Source organism: Lynx rufus, unplaced genomic scaffold (assembly GCF_022079265.1).
Source record: "Lynx rufus isolate CCGP_SWC_20201006 ecotype Redwood Valley unplaced genomic scaffold, mLynRuf1.p SCAF_8, whole genome shotgun sequence".
Lineage (NCBI taxonomy): Eukaryota > Metazoa > Chordata > Mammalia > Carnivora > Felidae > Lynx > Lynx rufus.
Window position 1 is genome coordinate 62775270 of NW_025814896.1, and position 23015 is coordinate 62798284.

General features: G+C 42.9%; 1 protein-coding gene across 6 annotated transcripts in view; it reads left to right on the forward strand.

The window, feature by feature from the left end:
• Positions 1–10652: 10652 nt before the first annotated feature.
• Positions 10653–23015, forward strand: part of LMAN2L (lectin, mannose binding 2 like) — a 93647-nt gene continuing 81284 nt past the window's right edge. For 5 of the 6 annotated variants that reach the window (XM_047067651.1, XM_047067649.1, XM_047067652.1 and 2 more), the window contains exons 1-4: positions 10653–10845; positions 11995–12113; positions 15175–15292; positions 16084–16166. In XM_047067651.1, coding sequence (XP_046923607.1) covers positions 10659–10845; positions 11995–12113; positions 15175–15292; positions 16084–16166 — 507 coding nt within the window. In that variant the 5' untranslated portion in view covers positions 10653–10658. Of the gene's footprint in view, positions 10846–11994; positions 12114–15174; positions 15293–16083; positions 16167–23015 lie in introns of those variants that run through there. The other variant, XM_047067653.1, reaches the window with a different exon arrangement.

A 23015-nucleotide genomic window follows, 5' to 3' on the forward strand; every position in this document is an offset into this window, starting at 1 on the left:
ATCCTCTCTTTTCCTCTCTCTCTGCCCTGCCCCCACTCACCCTCTCGCTCCTTCTCAAAAACAAATAAAAATTAAAAAAAAAGAGAGAGATCAGGGCCACCTGGGTGGCTCAGTTGGTTGGGCGTCTGATTTTGGCTCAGGTCATGATCTCATGGTTGGTGGGTTCAAGCCCTGCGTTGGGCTCTGTGTGGACATCTCAGAGCCTGGAGCCTGCTTCGGATTCTGTGTCTCCCTCTCTCTCTCTGCCTCACTCCAGCTTGTGCTTCTCTTTCTCTCTCTCTTAAAACTAAATAAACATTAAAAAAAAAAAAAGATCAACAGGATTAGATGTAGTGGGCATCTGTTGCTCTGAGCTGTCCAGCTTCCTGTCCCCTTCTTCAGGGAAGAGTACTCCCTATTCTCTGGGGACCTGTCCCACCTCCTTTCACATGGATTCTACTGGAGACAGACAACTGACCAGGCCTGTACAAAGTACCTCAGGCCATAACAATTGACATCTAGGGTGGACAATTGTCCACCTAGGGTGGACAGGATACCAAGAAGCTCCAATCAGGAGTCTGCTGTATGCTTTTATATGGGGAGAGAGTCCCTAACTGGAGATCACAGTTTCTGCTCCCTGGACTTGGAGTGGGGAAGGGCCTTGGTCAGTCCTCAGTTCTCCAATCACTGTAGCCAGTTTTGGAGAGGGGAGGTGTTTGTGGATGTGTGGATGTGTCAAGCGAAATGGGTCATGTGCTTGTTCTAGGATACTTCCCTCTTCATTTTCAGGATCAAACTTCTCCAATATTGGGGCCTGGTAGGGCAAGAAGGGAAGAAAGAGAATTTGTCTTTGCTTAATCTCCCATAGTTTGAAACCTTCCCCTCCGCCCCCGACTTTGTGGTTGTTGCCACTTGACTGAATGTTGTTTGTGTCCAGTTGTTGGTTTCTCATAGTAGAAAGTTCACCTCAGCCCTTGTTGGGACTCCTCCCCTCCAGCTTCTTGCCGTTGAGATACACTTTGCCTGTCAGGCAGCCCCTCTTGAATGAGTCCACCCAATGGTTGCAGTATAGACTACCCAGGGCAAAATAGTAAGTCTACTGCCTAAGCAGAGGTCTAATTGTGGAATAAGATGCCAGTCTCTCTTCTTGCAGGACCCTCCGAATTTTCTTTTTCTTTTTTTTTTTCCCTCCAAGTTTTCTTAGAGCATCTCCTTCGCTTGACTTTGACAGGTACATTAGTTACCTATTGCCGCATAACAAATGCAGAACTTAGTGGCCTAAAATAATACTTATTATGTCATAGTTTCTGTGGGTCAGGAACTGGGAAGCAGTTTAGCTGGGCGGTTCTGGCTCAGAGTTTCTCACAAATTGAAGTCAAGATGTTGGCTGGGGCTGAGGTCATCCGAAGGCTTGGTTGGGGCTGGAAGATTCACCTCCAAGCTCACTTACATGGATGCTGGCAGGAGGACTTGGTTTTTTGTCCCATGGACCTCTCCATTGGGCTATTTACAACATGGTAGCTGGCTTTGCCTGTAATACGTGATTTGAGATGGAAGCCATGTCTTTTATGGCCTAGCCTTAGAAATGACGTACCACCACATCTTCCATATCCTATTGGTCATATGGACCAAAATTGATACACGACGGGAAAGGACCCTACAGGAGCAGGTGGCAGGGGTCAGAGGGGACCATTTGGAAGCTGGCTATCACAGTAGGTGAGGGAAAGTCCTCTCTACTGAACACTAATCAGCTGACAAACTTCCTCCGACCCTGACCCCCAACTGCTCTTCTTAAATATTGGGAATTTGGTCTTACTGGGATGATGGTTAGGATCAGAGGGCCCATTCTCTGCTTGGATTTCCAGTAGATGCATAAACCCAGTACCACCAAAATTAAAATATCTTTCCTCCAAAACATATCTCTCTCATGATTTCCCTCCTATCAGTATATGACGATTCCATCTTTCCAGCTGCTGTAGCCAGAAAATCTTGGAATTATCCTTTTTTCCTCTGGTTCCTTTATACCTCTATCAGATCGATCAACAAATCTGTTAACTGTACCTTGAAAATACATCTAAAATCCAGCTACCTCTCCTCACTTCTGCTGCCACCACCCAGGCCCCAGGCACCTTCCTTGCTCACTTGGATTACCAATATTCTTTTTTTTTTTTTTTTAATTTTTTTTTCAACGTTTATTTATTTTTTTTGGGACAGAGAGAGACAGAGCATGAACGGGGGAGGGGCAGAGAGAGAGGAAGACACAGAATCGGAAACAGGCTCCAGGCTCTGAGCCATCAGCCCAGAGCCTGACGCGGGGCTCGAACTCACGGACCGCGAGATCATGACCTGGCTGAAGTCAGACGCTTAACCGACTGCGCCACCCAGGCGCCCCGGATTACCAATATTCTTGGTCTCCTTGCTTCTGCCCTTTCCTCCCTACAGTTTTTTCTCAAGCCAGCAGCAGAGTGATTCTCTAAAACACTTAAATGATAAACCCCCTCTGATCAAAACCTTCCAGAGACTCCCAGTTTCTTTAAAAAATTTTTTTAATGTTTATTTATTTTTGAGAGACAGAGACAGAGAGACAGACAGAGTGCAAGTGGGTGAGGGGCAAAGAGAGAGGGAGACACATAATCTGAAGCAGGCCTCAGACTCTGAGCTGTCAGCACAGGGCCTAATGCAGGGCTTGAACTCACAAACTGCCAGATCATGACCTGAGCTGAAATCAAGAGTCAGATGCTCAACCGACTGAGCCACTCAGGTGCCCCTTTTGTTAAGTAATCTTTACACCCAACATGGGGCTTGAATTCATGACCCAGAGATCAACTGTCTTACGCTTTTCTGACTGAACCAGCCAGGCGCCCTCACTCCTTTCTTCATTTAAATATTTATAGCAATTGTTTGAGGTAGGTGTTACTATCATTCTCCTTTTACAGATAGAAAACTGGGTCCCAAAGAGGTTAAATAACTTGCTCAAGGTCATACAAGATCAATAAGATCAAAAGAGTCAAGAATTGAAACCTAAACCTGTCTAAGTTTGCATTCCAAGCTGTCATTCTCATTGAGAAACATTGAAACCAAGGAACATCATAAAAGTCTTCATGAATTTTAGAATATAGAAATCTTTTTACAGCCATGTATGAGTCTAGTTGTTTAAAGAAATACCAAGTGGAATATGATTTAAAGAAATATAATCATATTTTTTAAGAATTTTAAAAAATTGTTTATTTCTGAGAGAGGGAGAGTGTGAGTGGGAGAGGGGCAGAGAGAGAGGGAGACAGAGGATCTGAAGCAGGCTCTGCACTAACAGCAGAGAGCCTGATGCAGGGCTTGAACTCACTAACGGTGAGATCATGACCTGAGCTGAAATCAAGAGTCTGGTGCTTAACCAACTGAGCCACCCAGGCACCTCTACAATCATATTTTTGCAGTTGGACTCCTTATGCATTAATCTCAGTTTTTATCCATCAGTATTTGGTCTAACCTTGACTTCTTGGTTTTTCCCCTAGAGCTAATAACCCTCAGTCTGACTTTTGGAAGTAGCCATCATCTGGTTGGCTCAGGACTTCGGGCCAGGTTAACTTCCAAGATAGCTTCCCTGGTTCACATGGCTCCCACCCATCCTGAAGAGCCTGCAGTTTCTTACAGCAATGGGTGCTGCTTGCTGCAGAGCATGGGAATTTCCAACCTCATTCACCCTCTCCCTTGGCTTCTATCATAGCTGTAGATCAGCTGTCCCCTTGCACCTCCCCACTCATCCAGCATCCGGAGAGCTCAGGGCTCCTGTCTGTTCATCTTCCACAGGCAGAAGGTGAATGAGGAAAATTATACCCACCGAAGACTTTTATTTTTTTAGTTGTTTGACCTTTGAAGATACAGCATATCCTATTTCTAATTATAAGCCCCAGTGATAGGATTTACATATTATACACTTCTACTCTGCCTGCCCCCCAAGATCCCTGAGGAATATTCTCACATCAGTCAGTAGTTTCTATTCCATTTATAAACCAATTTCAAGTACATATACTTTCTTCTAAAGGGACCAAATCCAGGGGCCCCTGGGTGCCTCAATCGGCTAAGCATCCAACTTGGCTCAGGTCATGGTCTCGAGGTTAGTAAGTTCAAGACCCACACTGAGGTCTCTGCTGTCAGCACAGAACCTGCTTTGGATGCTCTGTCTCCCTCTCTCTCTGCCCCTCCCCTGCTTGCATGTGCTCCCAAGCACGCACTCTCTCTCTCTTTCTCTCTCTCTCTCTCTCAAAAATAAATAAAAATTGGGGCACCTGGATGGCTCAGTCATTTGAGCGTCCGACTTTGGCTCAGGTCATGATCTCATGGCTTGTGGGTTCAAAACCCAGGTTGGAGTCTAGCTCAGAACCTGGAGCTTGCCTCAGATTTTGTGTCTCCCTCTCTTTCTGCCCCTCCCCACCCACACTCTCTCAAAAATAAATAAACATTAAAACAATTAAAATAAATAAGTAAATAAACATTAAACAAAATAAAAATAAAGGGACCAAATCTCCTTTCCTAGAACACATTTCAGAACACAAGTAGACAAGCCATAACAAAACTTTATGAACAATAGTGATTTGTGTACTTATAGAACTCTTTAGAGTCTACAGTGTGCATGTTCATCCATTATACATTTTTTCATTTAATGCTCTCAACAACCCAGTGTGGTAGGTTTCATCACCCAATTTACAGATAGAGAATTTGAGGCTAAGAGAGATTGTGTCATTTGCTTCAGGTCATAAGGTAGAGGTAGATCTCAAAACGGCAGATGTTTTCATTCCAACTCCACATGCCAGAGTTCTCCCTCCTTCCCAACCTCTTCCTGCAATTTTTAGTGAATCTTATGTCCCAACTTACCTGTGACAAGCTGGCATCTGGATGCCTCGAGACAGTCCCTAATTCATTTGCCCCTTCATAGAGCCACCACAGATCTGAGATCTGGTCCTCAGGATATTGATTTTTATCAATTCACTGATGGGAAAACACATTGGGGAGCGTAAGTCATACTGACTAAAGTGTTATGAAGTAATGAAGTGATAAAGCCAAATACTAATTTCTTAATTAGCGTATGAACATACTAGTACTAGCAATATAATAATATGCTAATACTAATTTCCTAATATGCTGAGAAATTAATTAGTTAATATACTGAGAAATTCTAAGAGAGCTAGAATGTTAAGTGGGAAGTCGTTATGAATATGTTAGGAGAGTAGGCTTAATTTTAACCAACACAGGATACTTAGAAATACTCTCTCCCTGGACAGAATTGATAGACATATTTTCATCCATTGACTGTTCTTTTTCCAGATTGCAGACTCCTCTCTCTTTTTAGTTATGACATTATATTGGATGGGTCACAATGAACTTCACAGATTACAGTTAATTACAGTTTTCATTCCCTGGAGGAAATTTAGAAAACACCACAAATGCATACCCAGCACATTTTGTAATCATCTCCAAGGGAGACTTTAAAAAGTTTTTTTTTTTTATTATTGCAACTCTCAAACATACATAAAGGTGGAGGGAATCCCCATAAACCCATAACCCAGCTTCAACATTTATCAAGATCTTTTTGCTTTTTTTCATCTATCCTACCCTCTCCTCAGTACACACACAATCTTCCTCCAAAGAATTTTTTTCTTTTTCTTTTTTTTTAAATGTTTATTTATTTTTGAGAGAGAGAAAGAGAGACAGAGCGTGAGTGGCAGAGAGGCAGAGAGAGAGGGAGACACAGAATCTGAAGCAGGCAGAACCCGATTTGGGGCTCGGACTCACAAACTGCGAGACCATGACCTGAGCCGAAGAAGTCGGACACTTAACTGACTGAGCCACCCAGGAACCTCTCCTTTTATCTTTTTTTAAAGTAATCTCTAAGCCCAGCATGGCTCACACTCACAATGCAGAGGTCTACAGTTACTTGTTCTTTAAACAAATCTCAAAATCCTACCTCTAAATTGAGGTGCTGCACCCTGTTTAAAATTTATGAACTGAGTACAGATGTCCTAATCGTAAAGTGAGGTAATGCCCACCTTGCCCACCACACCAAGTCAACGTGAGGTCAAAATGAGATACTGGATGTGAAAGGGTTGTACTTCTGGAAGTTGGCTGCATATCATATTCCCTGGGGAGAGATTTTCAAAACCAAATCCCTGGGCCCTACCCTAGATTTACCAATGAAGTGTTTGGGAGTTGGACCGAATCATCTGTGTATGCCCAAAGCACTCCGGGCTATTTAATTGTGGCTTGTTGGGAGACTAGAATTTGTAAGTTGCCACCGGAAAGTAGTTGGCTAGTTTGTGTTAGAGCTACTGTCCCCTTCTGTGCTCTAGGTCTGCTTGGAGAACTGGAGGTATGGGATGGGGGTGGGGGTGGGCCGGGTGGGAATGGGGAGTGGGTTGGGGAGGAAAGGAGCTGGGGCAGGGGTGGGACTGGGTTAGCGGCCATCCTAGGGCTGATGATGGACCTAATTCCAAATCCTTACCTGGATATCTGAGCAGGGAAGAGTGGTCTACCTGGCTTTGGGAGGGTTGATGTTAGGCCTTGCTTTGGATCCTAGGTTTTGGGTGGGAGTGGATTTAAATAGAATGGGAAGGTTAAAAAGGGAAGGGCAGGGGGGAGAGGAAAGAATGGGGCCAAGAGGCTGCCTTGGAGCCTCTGACATGGGGTGGAGGTAGGGGCATCAGGTTTCAAGGGGCTCCTAAGTGGAGGTATCTCTTTGGCTTTGAAGACAAGGAAGTGGAGGAATCATCATCCAGAACTGCTAGAATGTACAACTCACATTGTCTGTGAATGCCCCCATGCTGGAGGTATACAGCCCTAGATCACGGGAGATGATTCTGTGGAGAAAAAGAGAGCATTAAGCATCTAAAAGATGGTCAAGGGGCGCCTGGGTGGCGCAGTCGGTTAAGCGTCCGACTTCAGCCAGGTCACGATCTCGCGGTCCGTGAGTTCGAGCCCCGCGTCGGGCTCTGGGCTGACAGCTTGGAGCCTGGAGCCCGTTTCCGATTCTGTGTCTCCCTCTCTCTCTGCCCCTCCCCCATTCATGCTCTGTCTCTCTCTGTCCCAAAAATAAATAAACGTGGAAAAAAAAAATAAAAAAAAAATAAAAGATGGTCAAGACCTGACCTGGCTACAAGAAGGTGCCTCTACATGTGTGTAACGTGGTGTTGGAGGGAGACATCGCTCCTTTTTCTGTTTCCCTGCACCTCCTCTCAACACCTTGACAGTATTGAATTTTATATGGACCCTGTACTTTTGGAAACCAGCTACAGTCAAAAAATTCCCTCGCCCTTTTGTGTCCCTTCTCATCCCATTTTGAGTCCTGAGAAATGGCTAACTTCATCTTCAAAGGACTATCCTGTTCTAGAATATTCTGAGATAAGACCCACTTTTGCCTTCCTTCCTCAGTGACTCAGATAAAACCCTCTCTATCCTTCCTCATGATGATTCCCTTGTTTACCTGCCTCTATGAAACACCAGGCCCCTTTCCTTTTCTTTGATATGTTCCTTTCTAATGAGCATTTTCCTTATTGCAACAGTTTGGAGAAAATCATCTGAATTATTGTCCTGTGTATTTTGTCTTTGACACACTCTCCTTTATTTCCCTTTTCTTCATCACAGTGAATTTTACAATAAGATATGCTGAGATGCTCTATCCAAAATCCAGTAGAGGGGCACCTGGGTGACTCAGTTGGTTAAGCGTCCAACTTCAGCTCAGGTCATAATCTTGTGGTCTGTGAGTTCGAGCCCTGCGTCGCGCCTCTGTGCTGACAGCTCGGAGCCTGGAGCCTGCTTCCGGTTCTGTGTCTCCCTCTCTTTCTGCCCTTCCCACACTTGCACTCTGTCTGTCTCTCTCAAAAATAAATAAACATTAAAAAAATCCAGTAGATAGGTCACACAGCAATGTAAATGTATTTACTGCCTCTGAACTGTATACTTAAAAGTGGTTAAAATGGTAAATTTTATTTTATGTATATTTATTACAATAAAACAATTCCAACTGACAGAAATATAATGGAAATAATTTTATTCAAAACAATTGGAATTCCTACTACGTGCTGGGTGATGGGTTAGGGAATGGGGAAGCGGGTAGGGCCTATGATAGGAAATGAGTAAGATCTGCTTCCTGTGGTCCAGGAGCTCCCAGCCTTGCCAGGGAGACAAACACATAATTTGCTAATTGAGCCACATAATTCAGGGTGACACATTGTAATTGACGTGTGTACAGGCTGATTTGAGTCAAGTTGAAGGGCATTGAATGCTACATTAAGGCATTTGGATTTTATCCTATGATAATTGATATCCATGAATGGTTTTAAAGCTAGGGTATGACGCAAATAGATTCATTGCAATTCCTTATATCTTAATACCAAATATCTACTTTGTGTGGAGTCTATAAATGATCAGTGGTTGTAACAGTTTTTTGGGTTTTGTTTTTGTTTTTTTAGATTTTAAGTAATCTCTACACCCAAGTGGGGCTCAAATTCACAACCCCACTATCAAGCATCACGTGTTCCACTGACGCAGCCAGGCAGTGCCCCGATGGTTGTGACAGTTTTAATTTTAAATATTGAATATCAAACAGGCTTACATTCATGTTTCTCTTATTAAATATATTTATGTTCAGGAAAGAGAGAATTAACTTTGGTTAAGTTTGTTGGGAAGACAGAGACAGAACTGGTGAGTGCTCTGTAAGAAATGTGCTTGGGGAACATTGAGAGCTCAGAGTGGGGCAACTGCCACTGCCTGAGGAAGTCAGGGAAAGCCTCTAGGAGGAAGTGGGCTGTGGAAAAGGAGAGGGAAGAGGGAAAGCTGGCAGATATAGATGAAGAAAGGAAGCTGTGGGTAATAAAGCCAGAGAAGGGTGGCAGAGGGCTTTGTTTGCCAAGTTGAGGGGCTTGAATCTTTTCCCCACAGGTGATGGGAACCAACAAGGGCTCCGTTAATAATAATGATGATGATGATATAGTGCTTACTACATGCCAGCCACTGCTCTAAGAGCTTTACCAGTATCAACTCATTTAACCCTGACATTCAGGAAATGACATGGCTAGATGGTTTACTTGGGGGACCATGTGGATGATGGTGACCAGAATAACAGTTGTGGTTTGGGAGACAGACAAAGCAGGGGATGAAAAGGATGTGATGGCTTTGTGAAATAATTAGCAATAAAATAATTATTTACTGGTTGGGTGATGGAAATGGTGAGGAAAAGGTGGGAAGCTGGATGACCCTCACTCTGTTTTTTTTTTTTTTAATGTTGATTTATTTTTGAGAGAGAGAGAGAGAGAGAGAAAGAGAGAGAGAGAGGCAGAGAGAGAGGGAGACAGAATCTGAAGCAGGTTCCAGGCTCTGAGCTGTCAGCACAGGGCCCAATGCAGGGCTTGAACTCATGGACTGCAAGATTATGACCTGAGCCGAAGTCATATGCTTAACAGACTGAGCCACTCAGGCACCCTACTTTTTTTTTTTTTTTAATGTTTATTTTTGAGAGAGGGGCGGAGAGAATGAGTGGAGCAGGGGCAGAGAGAAAGGGAGAGAGAATCTGAAGCAGGATCCACACTGTCAGCACAGACCCAGATGTGGGGCTTGAACTCATGAACTGTGAGATCACGACCTGAGCTGAACTCACAAACCATGCCATCATGACCTGAGCCAAAATTAAGTCAGACGCTCAACCAACTGAGTCACCCAGGTGCCCCTGAACCTCACTCTTTTGGTTTCAGGTCCTGTGTGTCCTGCTGTGCCACCCAGGTAAAGGATTGATAATCCTGTTCCATTTCTTAGAAGACTCACTACAGTCCTTCAGTACTTCCTACTCCTCTATGGGTTATTTAGGAGTTGTTTAAGGGGCCTGGAGCCGACTTCAGATTCCATGTCTCCCTCTCTCTCTGCCCTCCCCTGCTCACACTCTCTTTTAAAAAATAATAATAAACATTAAACAAATTTTTTTTAAAGAAGTGAGTTGTTTAATTTCCAAATATTTGAGGATTTCCCAGAAATCTTTCAGTTGTTATTTCTAGCTTAATTCCATCATGGTAGAACATCCTTTGTGTGCTTTCATTTCTTCTAAATTTGTGGAGGTGTTTGTTTTGTTTTGCCCAGGCTATCTTGGTAAATGCTTCTTTTGCACTTGAAGAGAATGTGTCTTTTGCTGTTGTTGAGTGGAGTTTCTATAAATGTCATCAGGTCAAGTTCTTTGTTGTGTTCAAAGTCTTTTATAAATTTGATAGTTTTCCTAATAATTGCCCAGTTACAGTAATTGTGGATTTGTCTATTTCTCCTTTCAGTTTTACATCCTGACGGATAACTCCGCATAGACACGAAGGTACTATGGCACAGAGGATAGAACGTCTGTGTGAAACTGGGAGAAACATTTTATCTCTTTAAATTTACTCTAGAATGCTGAGACAAAATGGAAATCACTACGTATCCCAGCAGGCCTAGTGGACCGCAGGACAAACGCCAATAAGGGAATCCAGGCATTAGGCCACTCCCCCTCCCTTGGTTGGCAAGGCAACTGATCTCGAAGCCAGCCAATCGGTGAGATGCTCACCTGCGGGGGCGGGGGCTCGACGAGAGCCAATGGGAGGCGGGGCAGATGGTTCTCTGGGCTAATGGCTTGGGCAACTGGGCGGGCTTTTAATGAAGGGACGGCAGTGGGAAAGATGGCGGCGACTCTGGGACCCTCTGGGTGGTGGCAACGGTGGCGGCGGCGTTTGTCGGCTTGGAATGGGTCCAGGATGTTGCTCCTTCTCCTTTTGTTGGGGTCTGGGCAGGGGCCACGGCAAGTCGGGGCGGGTCAAACCTTCGAGTACTTGAAACGGGAACACTCGCTGTCGAAGCCCTACCAGGGTGAGGCACCCCGGGCGAGGTGGTAGTGCACGGGGAGGGCTTCCGGACTTGAGCTCATCGGTAGAGACCGGGGTGGTGAAAGGCTTCGTGGCCCTAAGGAAACTGCCGGCGGTGGGTGGGGGCCCACGGGGACCTCGCCGCGTTTGGGATCCACGGGTCGCAAGGGCAGGGGGTCAGCTCCCCTCCTCCCCCGACCCTGTTTTGGAAGTTTACAGCAGATCAAAGCCGGGCTCGGATGCCACAAGCGCTAGGCCTGGACAAAGGGGAGTTCGATAGGAGGAATGTGGGAAGGATGGAACTGCAAATGGTGGAAAGTGATTGAAGGCCACTAGCAAAGAGCAGGTCTCCGGATGGAGTTGTGGATGTGCTAGAAATAAAGCAGGAGGCAGAACTAGGGTAGAACTTGGCTGGACTGAGAAAGAAGATAAAATTCTGTTGCCGGTTAAAACACCTGTTCTCCAGTCCAGGAGCCCTGTTGATCAAAGAGGCTGCTCTGTTTGGGGCTCATAGACTTTTAGGCACAGCTCATCAACCAAAAGATTTATATTAGTTAAGTTACAAAGAAGACCAAATCAGTGCAGAAACACAAGTCTGTTTCCCCACTGGAGTGTGGGACAGCAGACAAAAACTCGAAGTGCAAGTGTGTACACAGCTGCTAAGTGATCATTTATTAACTCATCAGATGCTTCAGGTGCCTCATCTGTGCTGTCTCACTGACACAAAAATTATCACTTTCATGAGGTGTATAGCCTGAGGTCCTGGGAGCAGTACCTTCACACTTCAATTGTTTAAAGAAATAATGTGATTAAGCACCAGAGGCCTGAGGGTCAAGCTCTTTTTGGTAGAACTGGGGAAATTTTTTTTTATGGTGCTAAAGTTTACTTAAGTATAAAATGGGAGGAATGGGTTTGAGCTGTGGTTTTTGCGGCATGGACAAAGTGATAGCTGTGATGTCTTCACCTGAGAAGGGCTTTGTGAAAAGGAAGCTGTCAAGGTGGTAAGGATTTGAGATTTATGAGTGACAGAGATAGGAGATTGAGTGTCGGGAAAGGTAGCAAAAGATGATGACTCCAGCTTTAGGATGGTCCTTGGTGGTTTCTGAATGGGTTGGTGCTGAAGAGTATGAACTGATCTACTTCCTCCCTGTAGGTGTGGGCACAGGCAGTTCCTCACTGTGGAATCTGATGGGCAATGCCATGGTGATGACCCAATATATCCGCCTTACCCCAGATATGCAAAGTAAACAGGGTGCCCTGTGGAACCGGGTGGTAAGAATCTTTCTCCCTCCTGTGTCGCTGACCCACAAAGTCCTAAAAAGTTCACCAGTGGCATATTGACTTAATTTTACTGTCTATCCCCAGGGTTCTGTCTTCTGTGGATTTCAGGAATTTTTCAGAGAATATGATGACCTTCATAATGGTATCAGATATGTAGGGAAATGCTCTTTTTTTTTTTTTTAATTTTTTTTTTTCAACGTTTATTTTATTTTTGGGACAGAGGGAGACAGAGCATGAACGGGGGAGGGGCAGAGAGAGAGGGAGACACAGAATCGGAAACAGGCTCCAGGCTCCGAGCCATCAGCCCAGAGCCCGACGTGGGGCTCGAACTCACGGACCGTGAGATCGTGACCTGGCTGAAGTCGGACGCTTAACCGACTGCGCCACCCAGGCACCCCTAGGGAAATGCTCTTGATTGCCCCAGTTATAGGAAATAATCCATTTTGATTCTGTTTTCTGAAGTATCTTTAATTCCCTATTGACCTGATAGTATTACTTCTTGGAGGTTAATAACTCTTAATAACTCACATTTAGTTACTTTGTAAAGTAGAAGACTGCTCTTTTAAATGTATCCTAAATTTCATCCCAGGATTCGCCCTTGCTATTTCACTTTGAAGAGTTTAATTTTAAATTTTATTTTCATGTGAAAGCCACTTTGAGCCCTTGGTCTTTTTTTTTTTTTTTTTTTTTTTTTTGTCCTTCTCTGGACCTTTTCTAGCTACATTGTCTTCCTTGAGGTATGGCGGCAAGAAGTGAATGCAGTATTCCTGGTGTGGCTGCACTGTGATTTTGTATAAGTGTAAGATGATGCTTTCTTTTTGCTTTCCAGGGCTCTTTCCCTTTACTCTTGGGAATGACCTTGGCATCCTTTAATACTTTCTCTTGGGTTCTCATAAGCTAAGAACTTACTTTTTCATGGTTTTTTTTTCCCCATTGATTATAGATAAGTGAACCTCAGAAAAAAGAACTATCTCTTTTCCCTGTTCATTTTACGTGGCAAAGAATTCTAACAGAGCAGAGGGTTAAGAGAAGTTTCTACACGAGCTGTTTGCACAAGCTGGCCTCTTAACCCAGATTGTAGTGTTGCTCTTGTTCTTGGACAGAGTGCAGGGTGGTGTGTTCTGGTAGAAGAAGCAAAAGGCCGGCAGTTGACAGCCTTGATTAGGTTTTAGATCTAGCTGTATCACAGATCCACTGTGAACCCTTGGCTGTTACTTAATTCTGTTTTCAGTTTCTCCATCCGCCAAATGAGCTTCATAATACCTTCTACATGCCCACTAGGGTTATCGGGAGAATAAAATAAGACAATAGATATGAAAGAGCCTTAGAAAGTTAAAATGGTTACAGAAATGTGCCCTGTTACATTATGTATCTGTTACATGTAAGTTTCATTGATGAGGTCTCTGGGTTACTAAACGATTATGTCTAGAGCTTGATACTTTGCTGCTGTCTTGCTAGCTGCTTCTACATAACTCTTTTAGCAGCCGTTCTAGTTTAGGATCTAGTTATATTGCCCTTTTTCAGATTCTCTGATACTGTGGGTTGTTGTTGTTGTTATCTATCAGAATGAGCTTTGGGGTTGTTTCTGAGTTATTTGAAAATAGGATGTGTTTGTTTGAACAGTGGTCCTCAAATTTGGCTGTCCATTGGAGTTGATGCCTGTGGTCATGGGAATTTTTAAAAACTCCCTAGGTGAATCTAATGTATAGCCAAGTTTCAGAACCAGTGCTAGACATAGCCCTGAGCAAAAGTGTGTGGTACTGTGCTAGAGGAGACCGAGGATAAGTAGCAGACACCTCTTGGCTCAGTGTGAACTTCTCTGGCCCTGCCCTTGTCCCAGGGGGATAATACCCACTGGCTATGGGGGAGCTTCCTGCCACTGAATTTCATTCTTGTCTTGATATCTAAGTGCAAGAACAGAAAGAGAACACAGAATGACAACACAGGGACTGGGATCATCAGGGTAGGGTAAGCTATTGGAGTTACAGATTCTTTGGTGAATTCAGAAGTAACCTCACCCCTTTCATTTGACTGTGTATTCCTAATACTAACACTTTTGGAAGATTTCCCAGAAATTAAAAATGAATACTAAAAATGATCTAGCAGTATGTTGCTCAAGAGCCAGAACAATCTATTTGGAGAGACTCTGCCTGAACCCTGCTGGTCTATCTGCTCCTCCGTCCTTTCTTTCTTCATAGTGACCTTTAATTAGGAGCCTCTCTAAACCAGATACCTACTCTGCTTTCTCTTGAAAGTGTTCAACTACTTAGAGCACTTAACCATCCACTTACTTCCTTCTGCATTTTTGCAAGCTTTTGGTACACGATTCAAGAAAAAAACAAAATAAACCCCAAGAAACACAGGAGTCTGATTAGTACCCACCTCCATGTTTCCACCAAAAGCTGTCCCTGTGATGGGGATGGTGGTCTCCTTTGGTGCATTTATGCCTCTTGATCATGGGCATGATGTTTTGGGAGACTGTAACTTACTCCTTCTTGGGGAATTCTGGCTTGCCCCTCAGCTTGGCATAAGGACAAGTCTAGCTAATTAGGGTTGTTCACATATCTGCTAATTAGTCCTGAAAACCTTTGTATAATGGCTTAGCTTTTTTTATTTTCTGTAATGAATGAAGCTTTGACCTTTCTTGAAATCCAGGCTTTTTAGAATCTCTCTGTCAGAGGTGTGAGCTCAAGTTGCAAATGAGTGTCACTTCAGCCACCTGTACTCTATAGGCTGAGATGCTTTGCTGTAGGATCACAGTAGTCTAACTTGGCAGTCTCTTGTCTTTTCAAATTTGAGTACTATCCTGTTTCTATTAGGAGATACTGAGGATAATTGGGAGGTTTATTCACTTTCCATATTAAATATCATATACAGTTGAACAGCTCAACCTGTTTAATTTTAGCACTTAGCAAGTCATAGATTTCAGTTTCAACCCTTCACCTCATGTTACCTTCATTTGTGTTTTCCCAGTCTCTAGACTGCTGGCGAGGGCTTTGAGGGGTTTCACATTTCACACTCTTCATTGATTCCAGTGTCTTTTTCTCCTCAGCCATGTTTCCTGAGAGACTGGGAGTTGCAGGTACACTTCAGAATCCATGGACAAGGGAAGAAGAATCTGCATGGGGATGGCTTGGCAATCTGGTACACAAAGGATCGGATGCAGCCAGGTATTGGGACCCTGGGTTGCTCTTGTGTGGGGTGTGACAGGCCTGCTTTCTCACATGCCCTCTTTTGGAGAAGGGTATGTGCCCACAGTGCCAGCAGTTTGCCACTCCCTTGATGTCTGTGGATAAACACTGGCCTATCTAGTCTCTAGAATGGGGTCTGACTCCTAGTAAAGCAGTTGAACTTGACTCATCCTGGGACAATTTCTTGCTTATTAGTTCCTTCCGGTTTCCCTTTGAGGCCACGTGGCCTGTTGGCCGGGTGAAAGTGCTGGCTTTCCAGAGCACTGCCGATTGGGTGAGCTGATTTCTTTCGAGCATGTGCATTGTATGATCTTAGAACTCCTTGAGTCAGGAGTTGTGTGGGAGCCATTGCTCCAAGGACATGGCAAACTCAACCTGATTTGACCTGATCTCTTTTGCAACAAGAAGTGGAATTTGGGAATTCAGCTCTCTCTCAGGGGCATAGTTGTCACCAAGCGTTCGTGAAGCAGAATTCTTTAGGGGCGCCTTAGCAACCAGTTTGGACCAGGGAGCAGCTGTGGTGCTAAACAACGTTGCAGTGGCCTTCTCTCTTCCCCTGCCTTCAATACCAAACAGCTACAGATTTTGTTGGGTGCTTGTTACAGGCCATGCACTTTTGCTGGGTGCTTTTACATATGTTTTCTCTTCTTAAAAAGAGGCCTGGGAGTCAGTCATTTGAATTTTACTTTTTCCTCCATCATAGTGATATATTATTCCTTTATCAACTCTTGGCTTTATTTCATTGTTCATCATCTCTTCTCTCTCTCTAGGGCCTGTGTTTGGAAACATGGACAAATTTGTGGGGCTGGGAGTATTTGTAGACACGTACCCCAATGAGGAGAAGCAGCAAGAGGTAAATGGCAAGTGTCAGAGCTTAGGTCAGCTGCACTGACATCACAGTCCTTTGCCTCAGGGATGTTCGTGATGGAACAGGGGATAGAATATGAGGGGTTTGGTTCTGTTTCCTTCATCTATTGAATTTGAAAAGTTAATATCCTTGTCAGCGTTTTCTAGAAAGAATTGTTTATGGTACACAGACCTTTGGGAATGACTGTCGTGATTGGGGGCTTTTTCTTTAGTGTTAACATTGTTCTCTTGTGCACGTTAGGTAGATGCTGGAATTGAGCCTGCTTGGCTGGTTGGTGATTTGGCTACTAGGCCGGCACCAGAGCCAGCTGAATTTATATAACCCAGCTCCCCTGACTTAATAGATCACCACTTTACTCTCTTCTGCAGCTTGCTCATTCTTTCGAGCATCCTTTTCTTCTTCCTGTTTTTAGGCCTGAACAGTAATTCTGCTCTCCTGTAGGAAAGGTGGTAAAAGGAAATTGATGGAGTCCTAGCATTTCATTGCAATCCAGTATCTGGCTTTTGGCAAAAGCTTCTTGCTTTTTGTTGGCTGACCCTAGGGTTCTTTACTACTTTCTCAGACTGCCAGTAGGTTTGTACTGTCTTTGCCTGATGGCCCTGCCATCAGATGGTAGGAAAATGATGGTGACAGGTTGCTGGTGGGTATCCTATAGCTAAATAATAGCAAGAAAGGCAGGATTAGGGATGCAGACAGCACTCACTTTATTTTTTTCCCTAAAAGCTTTATATGAAAAATATCAAACTTATTTAAAAAATTGGAAGAATACATCATCGTATATGCAATACCCAGATTCAACGATTTTTGACATTGCCCATGGAGTTCCCCTGAGGGAGGTGGAACGTGAGACCTGAGTTAGGAGAGTAACCTTTTGTTGTGAGACACTTACAGAGTAACTTCTCCATGTTGCCTCTAGGCTCCTCCTCAAGCCGCCATACATCAGGCACTTTCTAGGTGGGGGAAGTTAGTGAGCAAGATCAGCATTGGTCCCTGCACTCAGTACCACTGATGTGTGAGAATGCCGATGGGGAACTATGGGGCACCGTAGGAGACCCAGAGGTGCATCTAACTTGGAGTGGGACAGTGTGGTAGTAGTGGTGGTGGAAAAGATTTCCTCCACGAAGTGACATTTACATTGAAGTCTGCAGAAGTAGGAACCAGTATTCCATGCAGAGGGAAAAGCGTGTTTAAAGGTGATAGAGTGAGAGAAGGGACAGAGAATGAGGGGAAAAAAGGGATCAGAGAAAGAGGAGGCTAGAAAGAAAAACAAGGCCAGCAGTCTTGCCATGTTGTACAACTTCAGGGGCCACCATTCCCATTGCGTTCTTTAGTGTTAACACTGTTCCTTGTTGGGCAAGTTGACCAGCCACTGAGATTGAGCAGTGTCCCTTTGGGTGGTTAGTGGTTTGGCTGTTCAGACCAGCACCAGAGCCATCCAAATGTATGTGACTCATTCTCACCATGCACATTGTTGGGCCACATTCTGAAGAGAGGTGTTCCTGTTAAGGAGACTGGATTTTATTCTAAGGGGGTAAGTGTGTTAAAGGATTTAAATGAGGAGAATTTCATGACTAGGTTTGTAGTCATGCTGAGGAAATAGTAATCGTCAGAAGTGCATCTGAGTAAGAGGTATGGGCTTCAGGGCTTGACTGGAGTTTTAAACCTGGCTCTCTGCTTCTCCCAGAAATAAATTGTTCAGATTCTTTTAGCTTCCATTTCACCATCAGATAATAGTAATTCTCATTTGAGAGGGCAGATCTGATGGGCTTATTTCATAAGAAGAGTAGATGTTAATCAGTAAAATTAGTTTCAGTTGGTAAAAAATCAGCACTTCTTTTCTAGCTAGCTGTTATGGTTCTCACTCCCAGCTGCACACTGAAATTGCCTAGAGTGAATGTATTTTTTAATTTTATTTATTTTTTAATGTTATTTTGAGAGAGAGAGTGAGCAGGGGAGAGGCAGAGAGAGAGAGAGAGAGGGGACAGAGGATCTGAAGCGGGCTCTGTGTTGATAGCAGAGAGCCCGATGTAGGGCTTGAACTCATGAACTGTGAGATCATGACCTAATCCAAAGTCAGATGCTTAACTGACTGAGCCACCTAGGCACTCCTGCCTGGAGTGCATTTAAAATTACCGATTTCCAGGGTTGCCTGGGTGGCTCGGTTGAGCATCCAAATTTGGCTCAGGTCATGATCTTCCGGTTTATGAGTTCGAGCTCTGCGTCAGGCTCTGTGCTGACAGCTCAGAGCCTGGAGTCTGCTTTAGATTGTGTCTCCCTCTCTTTCTGCCCTTCCCCTGCTCACACTGTGTCTGTCTGTCTGTCTGTTTCTCTCTCTCAAAAATAAATAAAAACATTATGGATGCCTGGCTGGCTCAGTCAAACATCTGGCTTCAGCCCAGGTCATGATCTCACGAATCATGAGTTCGAGCTCTCCATTGGGCTTTCTGCTATCAGCACAGAGCCCCCTTGGGATCCTCTGTCCCCCCCCACACCCCTCTGCCACTTCCCGCTCATGCTCTTAAAAATAATAAAAAAATTTTTTTAAATAAAAACGTTAAAAAAACTAAAAAAATAAAAGTACTGATGCCCAGGCCCCAGCCTCGGAGAGTATAATTCTGTTTGTCTTAGGTGCCATGTAGGCAACCTGACTTTTACAAAGCTTTCCAGGTGAGTCACATGTGTAGCCAGCATTGGGAACTCTTGGATCAACATCAGGTCCTTGTTTCCATATTAGTTGTTTACTTGTTAATCAAATTTGTTTATTAAAATGAAATTTAAGAAAACTAATAAAAGTGGTTTCTGTTTATTAGGTGGCTATTGTGTGCCAGGTACTTACAAATAATGCCTTCATCCTGATCAAAACTCCTTAGGGTTAGTATTATTTTTCCCCATTTACCAGTGGGTACAGAAGCTTAGAGACGTGTCTTGTTCAAGGTAACAGCCAATGTAAGGTGGAGTCAGATTTTGAACATAGGTCCGCTGGATTCCAGAGGCTGTGCTTTTAATTATGATGCTCTACCTTCTCCCTTCCTTCCATTGTTTCTTCTGCAGGTTGATTTCCTTGAGAATGGAGACATTTATTATTCTCATGTCATCTCCTATGTAATTTCAATTCTTAGAGCTTATATTCTAATGCACAGAGTATAGAAATTGTACTCCTGGAACTATTTTATAGAGTAAAATCAAGTGTGTGTTTTGTTGGCAGCATGATTTACTTTGATATCATACATAAAGGTGCCAGGTATTGTTTCAAACACTTGTACATGTATTATTTGTATATTATATTGTATATATTGTGTGTATATTATGTATAGTATATGTTTGGTGTATTATATACGTATAACAACTCTTTGGGGTAGATATTATTGTTATCTCTACATTATGGGCAAGAAACTGAAGTGCAGAAAGGTTGAAAAATTTGTCAGTGATACACAGATAGAGGGTGTGATTCCAGACTGCAGTCTCATTATTTTGCCTTAGTATTTTTGAGTACATAAGAAGAGGGTGACAGATATTGCACCTTTTGAAAACTTGCACATGTTACGTAGAATATGTGCTGGACTAGGAGGACAAGTTGCTGGCAGGAGGGAGTGTGGAGCAATTCATCAAATCACTCAAGGTAGTGGTAAAATGTTTCTATGGTTTCGTATTTCTTTGTCACCAGAGCACATGACCTTGTTGTTCACCTTACCTGCTACCACATTTGTTCATGAGGAAATGCTGGGAAAATATTAGCAACCAGTAATGCATCTAAGAAGAAGGTGAGGGAGTTCAGTGTAGGCTTGGCTCTCTGAGATCAGGACAGATTGTTAAAAGTCACATAACCTCAGTTTCCTTGTCAGCAATGTAAGAATTGTAATTTAAGTGAGTGAGTCAAGAGTTTCACTATTTGGGAGTACAGGGTACTACCTGTGCCATAGTGAGGTTGCCAGATCATAAGTGATTGTTAAAATAATAGTTGAAGAAATAGGAAATCTGGGGCATCTGAGTGGCTCAGGCAGGTAAGCATCTGACTCTCAATTTCGGTTCAGGTCATGATCTCACTGTTTGTGAGATGGAGCCCTGCGTCGGGCTCTGCGCTGACAGAGTGGAGCCTGCTTGCAATTCCCTTTCTCTCTCTCTTTCTCTCACTCCCCTATTTGTGCTCTCTCTCTCAAAATAACTAAATAAACATAAAAAAAAAAAGAAATGGGAAATTTGGATAGATCCATAATGGGTCAAGAGATTGAATTAGTAATAAGAAATGACTCACAAAAGCCTAGGTTCAGATGGTTTCACTGGTTCATTCTGTCAAACATAGAAAGTAGAGTTAATACCAATTCTTCCCAAGAATTCTTACAAAATATAAGAGAGGACACTAACCAGCTCATTCTTTGAGGCCAGTATTATCCTGATGCCAACACCAAATAAAGACATCACAAGAAAAGAAAACTACTGACCAATATCTCTTATGAATATAGATGTAGAAATCATCAACAAGATACTGACAAACCAAATCCAGCAACATAAAAAGGATTATATTCCATGACCATAGTATTCATCCTAGGAATTCAAGTTTGCTTCAAAATCTGAAAATTAAGGCACGTCTGGCTGGCTCAGTTGTAAGAGCATGTGACTCTTGATCTCAGGGTCCTGAGTTTGAGCCCCATGTTGGGTGTAGAGATTACTTAAATAAATAAGTAAAAACTTAAAAAAATCTGAAAATTAATATGATAGACCATATTGATAGAATAAAGGACAGGGGCACCTGGCTGGCTCAGTCGGTAGAGGGTGCAACTCTTGATTTCAGGGTCAAGCGTTGAAGCCTCATGTTGGTCATGGAGCCTACTTAAAAAAAAAAAAAATGAATGAGGATAAAAACCATATGATCATATCAATACATGTAAGAAAAGTATTTGACAAAATTTAATATCTCTTTATTGTATTTATTTATTTTTAAGGTTTTATTTTCAAGTAATCTCTACACCCAAAGTAGGACTCAAACTCACAAACCTGAGATTAAGAGTTGCCCACTCTACTGACTGAGCCAGCGGGGCACCCCTAATATCTCTATGATAACAAAAACTAAACGAATTAGGAATAGAAGGGAACTTCTTCAATTTGATAAAGGGTAACTATGAAAAACCCTCACCTAATATACATAACTGTGAAAGACTATGCTTTCATTCTAACATCAGGAATAAAGGATATCCCTTCTTGTTACTTCTATTCAACATTGTACTGGAGGTTCTAATCAGGCCAGTTGGGTAAGAAAATAAAGTAAAAAACATCCAGATTGCAAAGAAAGAAGTAAAAGTATTCCTATATGTAGACAACATGATCTTGTATATAGAATATATTAAAGAATCCCCAAGAAAACTACTAGAACTAATAAATGAATTCAGTAGGTTGTAGGATACAAGATCAACATATAAAAATCAATTTTACTGTTGGCATTGAATAGTCAGAAAATGAAAGTAAGAAAACAATTCCATTTATACTAGCATGAAGAGTAAAATACTTAGAAATAAATTTAACAAATAAAAGTATACTCTGAAAACTATACAATATTGTTGAAAGAAATTGAAGACCTAAGTAAGTGGAAAGACATCTTATGTCATAGATCAGAAAACTTAGTACAGTTGACCCTTAAACAGTGTGGGGGTTAGGGGCAGTGACCCCCGATGGAGTCAACAATCCACATGTAACATTTGACTCCCCCAAAACTTAACTGCTAATTGCCTATTGCTTACCGGAAGCCTTACTGATAACAGAAAGTGTTGATTAACACTTTCTTGTCTGTTATATGTATTGTATGTTGTATTCTTTTTTTTTTTTACGTTTATTTATTTTTGAGACAGAGAGAGACAGAGCATGAACGGGGGAGGGTCAGAGAGAGGGAGACACAGAATCTGAAACAGGCTCCAGGCTCCAAGCTGTCAACACAGAGCCCGACGCGGGGCTCGAACTCACAGACCGCGAGATCATGACCTGAGCCGAAGTCTGCCGCCCAACCAACTGAGCCACCCAGGCGCCCCCCCTGTGTTGTATTCTTAAAGTAAGCTAGAGAAAAGAAAATGTTACTAAGAAAATCATAAAGAAGAAGAAATGTTTACAGTACTGTATTTATATTTTAAAAATCCACATAGAAGTGGACCTGTGCAGTTAAATCCCATGTTGTTGAAGTGTCCACTGGATCTTTTTTTTTAATCTTATTTTTTATTTTTTTAAGTTTACATCCAAATTAGCATATAGTGCAACAATGATTTCAGGAGTGGATTCCTTAGTGCCCCTTACCCATTTATCCCATCCCCCCTCCCACAACCCCTCTTGTAACCCTCATTTTGTTCTCCATATTTATGAGTCTCTTCTGGTCTGTCCCCCTCCCTGTTTTTATATTATTTTTGTTTCCCTTCCCTTATGTTCATCTGTTTTGTCTCTTAAAGTCCTCATATGAGTGAAGTCATATGATATTTGTCTTTCTCTGACTAATTTCAGTTAGCATAATACCCTCCAGTTCCATCCACGTAGTTGCAAATGGCCAGATTTCATTCTTTTTGATTGCTGAGTAATACTCCATTGTCTTTATATACCACATCTTCTTTATCCATTCACCCATCGATGGACATTTGGGCTCTTTCCATACTTTGGCTATTGTTGATAGTGCTGTAAACATGGAGGTACATGTGTCCCTTTGAAACAGCACACGTGTATCCCTTGGATAAATGCCTAGTAGTGCAATTGCTGGGTCATAGGGTAGTTCTATTTTTAATTTTTTGAGGAACCTCCATACTGTTTTCCAGAGTGGCTGCACCAGCTTGCATTCCCATGAAGTGTCCACTAGATTGTTGAGAT